Source organism: Haemorhous mexicanus, chromosome 21 (assembly GCF_027477595.1).
Source record: "Haemorhous mexicanus isolate bHaeMex1 chromosome 21, bHaeMex1.pri, whole genome shotgun sequence".
In the NCBI taxonomy this organism is placed as follows: Eukaryota; Metazoa; Chordata; class Aves; order Passeriformes; family Fringillidae; genus Haemorhous; species Haemorhous mexicanus.
In genome coordinates, this window is record NC_082361.1 from 10,741,242 (window position 1) to 10,753,643 (window position 12,402).

Below are 12,402 nucleotides of genomic sequence, written 5' to 3' on the forward strand. Positions count from 1 at the left end.
GCTCTGTGGATCAGAAAACAGCAACCCAAACTGGACACTGAGCCAAGGCTGCAGTGAGCCAGAGAGGCCAAATAACGAAGGACTCTCTCCATCTTCTTGCTTCATTTCCTTGCTACAGGAGTTCAGCTAAAGGCACAGTTAGCCATTCTCATCACATCTGCCTTTTGTGGGAGGCACAGTGAAGGAATGGGTTTGCTGGGATGGGGAGTCTTGGAGCTCTGGAAATGGTGCTAAAGCAGAGCAATATATTGTTTCTAAAATGAAATAGTTTTGTGACGTCTGATCCTGGTGTAAATTTGGCTCTGTTGGTTTCAGTGGTGGAAATGGAGCAGCCTGTGCTGGCTGCTGGCAGCACTCCCTGTCCCTTGCAGGCGCTGCTACCTGAGCTCTGCAGGGAGCACCTCTGGCTGCTCTCAGTCTTTAGTGGGCGACTCATCACTGCAGTCACTGAGGATTGCAATCAATCACCAAGTGCTGACTCATAATAATAAACTGAAAGGTTTATTTATGTTACATGCACTCATTAAAGAGGGCACAGCATGAACACCTGGAAGGTGTCACAATCTGGGGGTTTCTACAGAGGAATTTTGTACCTTTTCAATTAAATCAGCTTATCCTCAGCAGTTCAAATTTAGGCACTAGAAAATGTATCTATTCATTTTTGCTCTGTGTAAGTGATATTATTTCTGTGCCTGTTCTTCTGCAAAACCAGCACACACTTCTGTGAGCTGCAGCCACTTCTGAACAAAATTAGGTTTGGATAAGAGACTTTGATTAATTCACACATAACACAGAATTTGTTTGTCCTCAGCTGCAATTTAAATGACCCAGAGTGGGTGTACCCCTCATGCTGCTGGGACAGGAGAGGGTGAATGGCTCTGCTCACCCAAACCCGCAGCTTGGGCATTGTCTTCATTGAGGTATTGGAGTTTTGAAGTCCAAAAAGCCACCTGCCCTAAGGGGGTCATGGAAATACCTTGAATTTTAGTTTTCCTTTCAGAACTACATCTCAAATACATGTTGAGATAAGCAGGAGTTTTCACTGAGAACAGATTCCAGGGATTTATTGGGGCAGAGGGCACACAATATGTAATATTAAAAATGCACTGATTGCCTGCTGGGTGGGTTGGATATTCCATTAAACATTTATTAAAATTCAGTTAACTTGCAGGACATGGGGACAAGCTGGCTGCCTAAAGAAAACATAACCATTGTAGGGCAGCAGAGCAGGGACAGCACCAATCTCTGCTGTCTGGGACAGGGACAGGAGCCAGGGCACGGCTGGGGCTGGGCCAGGGCAGCTCAGGCTGGAGCTCAGGGCAAGGTTCTTCCCCCAGAGGGTGCTGGCACTGCCCAGGCTCCCCAGGGAATGGGCACGGCCCCGAGGCTGCCAGAGCTCCAGGAGCCTTTGGACAGCGCTGCCAGGGATGCCAGGGTGGGGTTGGTGGGGGGCTGGGCAGGGACAGGGGCTGGGCAGGGACAGGGGCTGGGCTGGGGGATCCCCATTTTGTTCTTGACTTTTCCCGTCCATGGCTTTCAGCTGTGACAGTCTGGGGGCTGTGACCCTGCATTTCACTCGCTTTTTCCACCTTCTTTTGCTTTTTTTCATTCAGTATCTTTTCTTCTGCTGACTGGAATTCTTCCAGGTCTTGGGGCACAAGGCATTTAATGGCTTTGGGCACAAAGAGAAAGTTTCAGGAGGTTTTTTGCTGGGGAAGTTTCCTCCTCTGGGGTTGGATGTCACCCTTTCCTCAGGTGAGAGGAGGCTCAGTTTCAGCTGCACTGGTGAATATTGCAGCAGAATTTTGCAAGGTCACCACTGCAAACCTCAGCAGCAGATCCAGTGCTTACCTCAGCAGCCCTCAGGCACCGCTTTTGTTGTGATCACAGCGGGGTTTGAGTGATGGATGCACAAAGGAAATTGAGAGAATGAACAGAAAGTAGTTTATGGTTTTCCTCAAAGGCACTTTTCTAACTCAAAAATATAAGCCTTGTGGTTTATATGGTTTTGAAATGTAACCACAGATCTTGAGAACTGGAAGACATTTGATTTACCATCTCCTGCAATTTTGGTGCCAGGTTCAGGACAGAACTCATTCATTTTCAGAATGAAAAACATTCAAAGGAAATATATTAATGTAAAATGTTTAGAAGAGGAACATGCTACTGGGAGAAACTGTCAGTGCCAAAACTTGAGGTCTTTTGTATCTTGTTGGAGTTGGTGCAGATGTGTCTTTTTGAGATCTCCACCAAAGTGCTCTAACCTTGATTTGGTGAGGCTTTTCCAGCTGTTTTAAGGTCTGCAACCCCCTTTATTTTGGGAGCTGTGAAGGGTCAGTGTCAAACTGAGCACTTTCTCTTGAGCTCAGTCTCGGAACTGGAAGGGCTCAGCTGCCTGGGACATGTCTCCTGACCCTCCTCACCCAGATGCCTTTGTGGTTCAGTTCTGACCATCTGCTTTTCAGTCCCTTCGCTTTATCCCTCCTTCCCTGCTGTGTGGAGCAGCCTCAAGATCTCCAGGTTTTTCTGGAAGGCTTGTGAAACTCCCTGTATGGTCCTGTTGTTTTTCCTTGGATGTCCTGGTATTAGTTTATTGCTGATTTTCTTCTTCCTTCTTGAATGTGGATGGGCAGGTACCTGTCTGGTATCCCACCAGAGTATAGCAGTAGTTATTGATCAGTTATCCATGTCAAAACCACTCATTTTTCTCTCTCAAGGGGTGCCAGGAAAACCGTGAGGAGGACAGTCCTCCAAAGAGGTCCTGCAGGAGACAGAGCAGATGAATTGTTCATTTCTTTTAGGACACCTTCACATTTCCATCTTCTGTCTCATCTGGAGATTAACTGGATGCAACAGCTCCAGGAGCTGGAGCTGCAGTGTCATCCCTCTGGTGTGATGAGACAAGGGCACAAGGTAGCTTTGCTCTGCTGTTTATGTCTGGCTCTGGGAGCAGCTGCTTGTGGGTTATTTTATGTTCAGCCCCTGACTGTGCCTCATCCTTAGATTCCCAGAAGCCTCACCACGTGAGGAAGGGAACAGCTCTGTGCAGACACCCGCACATTTCTCAGTTTCTCTCGTTGTTCAATCCCTGCCCTCTGTCATTGTGAGGCCATTCCCCCTTGTCCTGTCCCTCCAGGCCTTTGTCCCATGTCCCTCTCCAGCTCTCCTGGAGTCCCTTGGACACTGGAAGGGTCTGAGGTCTCCCTGGAGCCTTCTCCTCTTGGAGTCTCTCCACCAGGTCCTTGTCCCTCCTGTGCTGAGGAGTGGATGCCATGCTCCAGGGGTGCTCTGTGGAAATAACCCAGCTCTGGGTGTGTGCAGAGCCCAGCTCTGGGGCAGGGAAGGTGTCCCTGTGTCCCTGTGACTGGCTGGCACTGCTGACCTGGCTGGAACTGACTGCAGAGATGTTTTCCTCCTGCTGTGTCAGCTCGGGTTTCAGTGGCAGGGAGGTAAGGTAGGAAACAGTCAGTAAGAGAAGGGCTGGGTTTGTTGACTGAGGTTTAGAAAGCTTTTAACAAGTTGAATTATTGGTTGTATGTGAAGTGAAACACTGCTCTCCTAACTGCTCTCATTTCCTGTATCATTCTGGCCTGTTCCCTGCATTAATTACAGCTCAGATTTACAGTGTATTTGGTTACACACTGAGTTGCATTCTCATTTTTTTTCATCTGTGTGTATAAATTTCTTTGGGAGTCAGGCCAAGAGGAGAGTATGCAGATATGCACACACACATGGACTGAATTTGACTGTAATTTGCTAATTTACTGGGGAGAAGAGATCTGGCTTTTCTTCTGTTTTGGTGTAAAAAGAGCCTTTTCTTTTTCCAAAGGAGGAACAGTAGCTGAGAACAGCCAGTGTTTGGAGAGTTCAATATTTCAGAACAACCAGAGATGAGAGAAAATATTATCTTGTGAATTGTAAATGTGGCATTTTTAATTTGGCTGGTGTTTCCCAGAGGTTAGTGGATAATGGGAATACTATCATGCTCTTGGCTCAACCAGTAATCAGCTTGCTACTTCAAGTATTTTATAAATGCAGTGCCTCAGAGTTCAGCTGGATGAGGTAGAGCCTTTCACAGCTGAAGGAGTTTTTTGTGACCTGAAATATGAAGTATGATTAGATACTGAGCATGAAATCCAGCATTTGGAAATGAGCTCTTTAGGAATTGTAAAGCACGGAAAGTGATTAAAAGGAAGTTTCCTTTTCAGTTTAACATTTTTCTTTTGGCTGTATAAAAACATAAGAGGAGGTGTGCTAGGAGAATTGATTTGGAGAGTTCATGCAGATTTTTAAATTCATTCTCCACATTTTAACTGTTGATGCTGCAGATGATTTTCATTCAGAATATTTTGTGTCATGGTTTCATAAATAAATGATTGTGAATTAAGCAGAATCAGATATCAAACATGTTACTGCTTTTAAAATGAAATATTCCTAAACAATTGCTTTAGAAGTACTGGTGTGATGAATATTGCTATGATGAATAATGGTACGATGACTATATGAGGAATGATAACACACAAAAGAACAACTGAATGCAAGTTCTGCAATAACTAGATAAAAAGTAAGAGGAAAATTCCAAATAACCTATTTTTGAAATATTTGATCCCTCTTTGTTTAGCCTTGCCACTTATGACAGCAGCCTTTCACCATCCCTCTTCCTCAGGGCCCCTCCTGCCTGAATCCCCCTGAAGCCCCATTGCTGTCCAGCCTGGCAGGGCAGCACCCCTGGGCACATCCAGGGCCCTGTTCTGCCCCAGAGTCACCTTCCTCCATTCTAAGAGCTTCCACTGCAGAGCCATGCATTGACATCTCCTGTGCTGACCATCCCTCCCTACCTGGGCTGGCTCTCCCAGGAGCCTCAGGCTTGCCCTCAGGAGGGTGGGAGTGGGCAGGGCTGGGCTGAAGCTGCCTAGCCCAGCTTTGGAGTGCAGGGGGTGCTGAGTTAAAGCCTGCCTAGCTGGGCAGGGGTGCTGAGTTAAAGCCTGCCTAGCTGGGCAGGGGTGCTGAGTTAAAGCCTGCCTAGCTTTTTGTTAGGATTTCAGAGTGCCGGGTTTTACACACTAATCCTGACTGGCAGTTGGAGCTTGGTGCTTTCCAGCATGGAGCAGCAGATTTCTCTGGGGTGAAACAATGCCCCAGTGTGTCTGAGCTGCCTCTACAGAGCCAATAAATCTGTTTTGTTTTTCTCCCTCCTTTTCTCTCTTCCCCCTCCCCTCCAGGCCAGGACCCACTCGTACTGCTGAAAACCCTTCAGCTTCTCTGGACAAAGCAGGAGCTGGGCAAGGTAAGGCTGAGCCCTGCCCACAGCAGCTCTGGATGCAGAGCATGTCCAGGCACGGGACGCTGGGTCAGACCCGCCAGCTTTCAGGGCTGCTTTCAGTCCAGCACTCAGGGGAAGAGCCCCTGCATTTGCAGCTACAAGTGAAAAGAGAAGGTAGCTTTGTGTGATGGGGAGCAGATCAGAGGCTCCTAGAAAAGAGCTGGAATTTCCAGGGCTGAGTTACAGAAGGAAAGAAAATCAAAGTTGCTTTTGTTTTGTTTTAAACACCTTTTTTGTCCATTATTTGGAGGATCTTGGGGGGAGGGGGAAGAATATTGCTAGAAGCTGAAAAAAATGAGAGTTGAATTTGGTAGGGAAGTGTTTTTTGCCAACTGGGTATATCAAAGCTTTAATATTTGCAGTATTTTTTTTTTTTTTCCTGATTTGGTTTGGTTTTGCCTTTTAGAGTGGTGAATGCAATTTACACTGCTGTCTAAAATTAGTGCTGTTATTTTTATACAGCACAACCTATGAGCTCTACACTGAGATTTTTCATAGGCAGTAATGTGTATTTCATCTAAGTTTGGAAGCTTGAAAACCAACAAAACCAGCAGATGCAGGGTTGAGTTTTCCATGTTTAACTCTGTGCTGCTCAGGCAGGTTCAGAAGTGAAATGGTTCCTTTTCTAGGAGGCTCAGAGTACTGTAGCTCCCACATAACCACGTGGAGCATCTCCTGTGTGGAGTGGCCAGCGTGGCTGAGGACCTGGGGGACATGCTCCATCCTGGGTATCTGCAGTGCTTACTCACTGTCCTGGGCTGCTGCTCTTAGACTTTCCATTACTGTTAGTCTGTGGCTGGCAGCTGGAATAAACAACTGGAAACCCAATGTGAGAGGTGCCTTTCCAAATGGTCACTCACTGGTGGAGACTTGAGCTCAGCAACTCTGAAACCCTGAGCTTTCCATCAAGTTTTGCTAGAGGTGGAGAAAAAAAAATATTGTCCTTTAGGTCTGGAGGGCAGTTAATCCCACAAAACAACAGCAGGAAAGAGAAATCATCAAAATCTCTGTACTGGATACTCTGGGATGTGTATGTGGATTGGGAAGAAAAATACTCTGGAAAAGAAAAAACTTCCCATGGACGTGTCCTTTGGCAGAGAGCACTGCAGTGATTCTGCTGGGGATGGAAAAGCTGGATCCCCAGGAGCTGTGGAATCACAGGCTGGTTTAGGTTGGGAAGGAATTAAAGGCTCATCCAGTTCCACCCTGTGCCATGGCAGGGACACCTCCCACTGTCCCAGGCTGCTCCCAGCCCTGTCCAGCCTGGCCTTGGGCACTGCCAGGGATTCAGGGACAGCCACAGCTGCTCTGGGCACCCTATGCCAGGGCCTGCCCACCCTCCCAGGGAACAATTCCTAATTCCCAACCTCCCATCCAGCCCTGCCCTCTGGCAGTGGGAGCCATTCCCTGGGTCCTGTCCCTCTATCCCTTGTCCCCTCCAGCTCTCCTGGAGCACCTTCAGGCCCTGGCAGGGACTCTGAGCTCTCCTTGGAGCCTTCTCCTCTCCAGGTGAGCACCCCCAGCTCTCCCAGCCTGGCTCCAGAGCAGACAGGCTCCAGCCCTCAGACCAACTTAGTGGCCTCCTTTAGATTCATTCCTACAGCTCCATGTCTTTCCTCTGTTGGCCACCCCAGTGTCACCTGGGCTTTGCAGGTCCGCAGTGGGGTTTGCAGGTGTGTCCCCCCTCCAGGCTGTGTGCTGAGCAGGAAGGTGTTTCTCAGCTTGGAGGGTGCCCAAGGAAAGCCTTTCTGGAGCAATGGGGAGGGCTGTGGTGAGCCCAGCTGCTGTGGGGGTCCACAGCAGGAATGTCCCGGTGTTCTGACTTGTGCTTGTCACACTGTCACCAGGATGGGCTGACCCGTGCCCAGGGCTGTGCACCCACAGAAAGTGCAAGCTCTGTTTTGAGAGGCTGGGCTGCTCTGCCCTCTGTGTGTAGCTCAGGTGGGTTGTGCTGCTGCTGCCCCCCAAATGTCCAGCCCCAATAACTGAGATAAGTTGGCTCAAGTCCAGCTCAGCTTGCCCCAATGGCAGCTAAGTGGCAGGAGCTTCTCTGCCTCTCACTGTGTGCCTGCAGGTCAGTATCGTCCATAGCTGGGGGAAATCAGCCCCTTGGTCTGAAATCAGTGACAGGAATGTGTCTGCCAGGGTGTGACCCCAGTTCTGGAACATGGGTACAAGAAATGGTCATTTCCTACATAGGAATGACAGTTAGGGAATAACCAGGAAGCATCAGCAGACTGCCCGGAGCTGTGGGACTAGAAAGAGGGGATCAAAGGACTGTGTAGTTTGAGCATCAGCAACATTTTCCTATTCCCATGATCTGTCAGGCTGTAGAAATCCCCCCAAGGAGCATTCCCTGCCATGGGAATCAATTGAAATGGAAATGGCAATTAGAAAAAAAGTTTGAGAGGAATCCCTCTCTGGCAGAGGGACGAGCCAGGGCCAGGCGACACAGCACTCTTTCCTCTCTGATTTAGGTGTTTCGTGCCCTTTTTGTTCTCTGCCTTTCCCCCTCAGACTATAGATGCCCTAGCTGAAGGCTTGCTGAGAGGTTTGGAAGGAGGCTTTTTCCCAGCTCATCACAGTCTATCTGCTACAAAGGCCAGACTCAGACAGACGAGCACAGTTTGTGCTGCTGGCGATGGTGTCAGTGCTGGGAGCTGCTCTGTCTGTGCCAGCAGGACCTGGTGTCTGCTGGAGCCCATCTTGCCAGAGCCCAGGCTCAGATTCCAGCCCAAGGAGGAGCTGAGCGGGGTGGTGGAAGCTCCAAATGTGCTGAAGTGGGGCTTTTTGGGGGAAAAAAGCCATTTCCAAACAGTGCAGTGGAGTTGGCGAGTTGCTTTGTTTTCCTTTGGCTGTGGTATTGGATGTTTGTGGTTGGATCAGAGCTCATCTTTGCCTTCTGCTGCATCTCCCAGCAAAGCTGGAGCCCTGTGTTTAACATTGCAAACTCTTGCCACAGGGAAAATTATTTAGAGGGAGAAATCTCCTATCTAAAGTCCCATCTCCGTTAGTCATCAGCTTTTTCATACTGCCTACTGAGAAAGAAACAGTTTCTGTCATAAACTATAGGTTCTGTGGGTTTTCCAGACATGAAAGACACTCTTGAAAACAACTGTCTTCCAGTAAAAATTGTTGATGAATAAAAAAAGAAAAAATTCATTGGCAATTTTTCTGTAGATTTTATCTTGTTTTCCATGTTGCTCTTCATACTTTATATTGTTTCCACTGGAAGCTCCGAATGGGGCCATGAATCCAGTAAATTACAAGTGCTGGCTGCAGCAGGAATGAGCATCCTTTGGATTTGGCTTTTTAGCCAGAAAAGAAAGAGAGCAGCTGCTCTCAGTGATTTCTTGTTTTCTGTCTCTGCTCTCGCCCTGCTCCACGCTGGTGATGTACCCTGCAGTGAGAGGTCCTGTGTGGGTACTGAGGATGCCATCTCCTCACCCTGCCAACCCTCCCAGCTCCCTGGAAACTACTTCTAATGTAAACATTATAGAGATACTGCTCAGTACTGCTAATTTATCACTTCTACCAGATGGGGATTAAGTAGCCTATTAACATTCACAAAGTGAGGGTCCAAGTCCTTCACATTTCTAAACACATCACCCTGGAATTCCTAAGATTTATGGCATGGAGTTTTCCCATGTTCTGAGCCCCTTTGTGGGGCCTTTAGGCTCATGGAGGTGTGCAGGGGCAGGAGGTGCTCAGGGAGATTTTTGGGGAAGGAGCACAGATCTAGAGGATGACAATCTGACAGAATTGGAACTCAGATATTTCATTCACTTTGATCTGAGTGTAGAATCCAAACTAATTTGAGACTCCCAAGTATTCTGATTATGGGCACTATTGTGGCTGAAGTGGGCAAAGGGTCAAATGTGCAGGTTTGTGGTGCAGCCATGAGGAGGGGTTCTTGTACTACACCTTGCAGGTATCTTAGAAGACCAAGAAGTTTTTGAGCCCACTTCTCTACCTTCAATATTGCCATTTTCCCAAAACCACCCCTCTCTCCAGCTCGCTTCTCCCCCTCCCCCAAATTCCTAGCCCCTTTGTCTGCCCCACAGAACAACTTCTCTGTCTTTATGGGATAATTAGTGTGGACAATTGCTGCTTTTCCCATTGGGCTTGAGGTGCAGTGAGCCATGAAGGAATCTGTAATGACATGAAAAGTCACTGGAGGCGCGGATGGTGGCTGAATAGCAACAGTTACCTCTCTGAATAGATTAAATTTAAAAAAAAATAAAGCTTTGTGTTCAGCTGGGGGAAGGGAGGATTCACTAATCTTTTTGTACATGACAATGTGGTTTTGTATCTCGGCAGCTCAAGGAAGAAATCAGGCGTGGCTTTGCCAGACTGGAGGACCCTTTGGCAGGACTCCTGGCCATGCTGGAGAGCAGCAGTGATTGGAAGGGGAAAAGGCATTCCCTGGGGTATTGCATCACCACGGAGTTGCAGCTTTGGATAAAAGAACATCCTGCTGTCCCACAGGTTAGAAAAAGAGAAAGCAAGAGAGCTGGGAGAGAGGAGAGAGCAATTGATTGCAACGTTCCTCAAGTATCTCTAGTTTCACTCTATTCCAAAGTCCAGTATCTTCTCTGTAGCCTTATACAGAGTGTGACAAGGTGTGAAACACAGTGAGATGTTATCTGTGGCATGCTAGCCTGAAAATGAAATCATACTGGGAGCTGTGCTGCCAGAGCTGTTTCCCCTCCAAAGTTGGGATTTCATCTCTCCAGATCAAACCACTTTGATCGAATGTTGCTCTTGCAGCCTTTCCAGGCTGGAGGCTCTCCCACTGGAATCCACATCCCTGCTGTCTGGAGAAACCCAGTTGCAGAAATCTGCTCTGTGTGTTCTTCCAGCTCTGCAAATAGGAGCCAGTTACTTTAGGATTGCTTAATTCCTGCCATATGGTGGGAATGCAGAAAATGGGAGCAGCCTGCCTTTTCAGCTGCTGGATGGTTAGTTCTGTAAAGTTGGGTCATCAGATTATTTGTCCTAATATTTACCATTCCTTCTGCCTTCAGATATTCTGACCTACTGAGATTTTCTCTTTTCTGGGAGCTTTTGGCTCTGAACTGCAGGATACTTTTATATTTGTGTTGCTTCCTTTCCCATTTTTCCAAATGGCTCTGGTTAGATGTTGAGCTCTGCCATTACAGGATTGGCGAAGTGCTACTAGCACTGAAATTCCTGTGCCATGAGTGAATGTTCACGTGGGAGCACAAGGATTTAAATACCTGTGTCTGTGCATCTTTTGATGGTGCTTTTGCTTTCCCTACGCTTCACGCACCCAGCAGCAAGCCTGGGAATGAAAATGGAATTCTTATGTCTCATAGGTGAGATCTCCCCGGAGGGGAGTTGCTGGATTCCAAGATTTTCTTCTGGGAACTAGGGGGGAGAACTCCTGAAGAGCTCTGTTAGCACAGAGGGCATTTTTCCAGTTTCAGATTTTACTTTTGCACAAGGCCCTATCCCTTCTCCAGAATTACCCCACAAGCATTTCATGTTCTTAAAGTGGGTGATGTGGAAAAAATGTGTTATCATATTGTGATTTCTGCCTGCAGACTCCGTGGGGAAATCAGAGACTCCTTCCAGAGGAATTCACTTGCTCTGTTTAAACCACTGTTGAATCACAGCCATCTTTACCAAACCTGTGTTTGATTGTATTTTGGTTGTTTTTTGAAGTCTGGCACCAAGCTGAAGAAGCTGCAGGCCCGTGTGCTCGGAATGCTCTCCCAGTGCCCAGCTAATCTGCTTGACCCCCTGATTAGCATTTACCAGCTCCACACAGCAGACCGGAACTATTTGCTTGAACATGTCAGTCATCTTTATCTCCAGGGCAATTACAAAGAGGTGGGTCGTGTCTTTCAAATAAATTTACCTTGCCAGCTCTCTGTGAATGTCTGTGTCCTTTTTTTTGGATGCATTTCAATGTGAATTCCATTTCATCCCAGCAGCTGCATACTGTGAATGCTGCAGCTTAGTGTGCTCTTCCCATGTACAGGAGCAGCCTGGGCTCAGCCTTGGCTTTTCTGCTGGCTGAGGACAGAATGCCAGGGAATCCTCCCTCCACTCCTTTGCTGACCTTTGAAAGTAATGTGTTAATAGGCTTTAATTTGGAGAATTTAAGGGGATGGTTGTATTCTTTCTTGTTTTCCTTGTCCTTAGCAAGAAAAGAAGGGATTTTAGTCCTTGGTCACAGACTTACTGTGCTATCTCCAGCCCACCTGCAGCCAGAGGGCTTGGAAAACCTCACTGGTCCCATGTGATTGCCCCAAACTTAGGTCTCTGTTGGAGGAGTTTTGAAGCCTCTTTACCACTGAGGCTCATATTCCAAATGTGTAACACCTCCTGTGTCTGTGTCTAGGTGGTTGACACAGGCAGGAGTTCACCAGACCCAGGATCTGGTGTGCTTTACCCTGTTTTACAGCACTGCAGCATCTCCAGCATGGTTGCCCCATCCCTGGAATTGTTCCAGGCCAGCTTGGACAAGGCTTGGAGCAACCTGGGATAGAGGAAGTTGTCCCTGCCCATGGTAGGGGGTGGAACTGAGTGGTCTTGAAGGTCCCTCCCAACTATCCTATGATCTTTCTTTTTTAAAGGCAAAAGGATTTGTTTTTCTCCCAGAAGCATGGTTCATTTGGATGGTATATAACAACTTGACCTTGTTAAGCAAAAGTAAAACTCAAATAGCATTCTTAAAATCTTAAAAATAGCAATCTTAAAATCCTAAAATCCTTCAGTACAGCTGAATTCCCAGGTGACAGCCTGGAATCAAATTCTTTTTGATTTCTTTCAATACTGAAACAAAGATATTTTGTATTTGGTTTGAAGTTCCCTGGTAGCTGCTTGAGACTTAGTCTTGTGCTCAAAAAGTTTTTGAATTTGAATATTTGACAGTTACAACATGAAAGAAATGTCTTATTTCATTATGTTCAAGTGGGATTTTTAGGTTCATGGCTCCAAAAATATTTGTTGTTTTCATTAGAAATACAGTTCTTTCTAGATCCAGCTTTGGAAAGCTCTAGATTTTTTTGTGGAATTGTTGTTCTGTTTTTTATTCCACAGCAGAGATC

The 12,402-nt window shown here is 47.1% G+C and overlaps 1 protein-coding gene across 9 annotated transcripts in view; it reads left to right on the forward strand.

The window, feature by feature from the left end:
- EXD3 (exonuclease 3'-5' domain containing 3) overlaps positions 1-12,402 on the forward strand; it is a 252,663-nt gene that overhangs the window by 72,872 nt on the left and 167,389 nt on the right. For 7 of the 9 annotated variants that reach the window (XM_059865385.1, XM_059865384.1, XM_059865389.1 and 4 more), the window contains 3 exons: positions 5,223-5,287; positions 9,644-9,811; positions 11,012-11,179. The exons of 1 other annotated variant lie outside the window; for it this stretch is intronic. In XM_059865385.1, the coding sequence (XP_059721368.1) occupies positions 5,223-5,287; positions 9,644-9,811; positions 11,012-11,179 (401 nt within the window). The remainder of the gene's footprint in view (positions 1-5,222; positions 5,288-9,643; positions 9,812-11,011; positions 11,180-12,402) is intronic. One more of the 9 variants, XM_059865387.1, reaches the window with a different exon arrangement.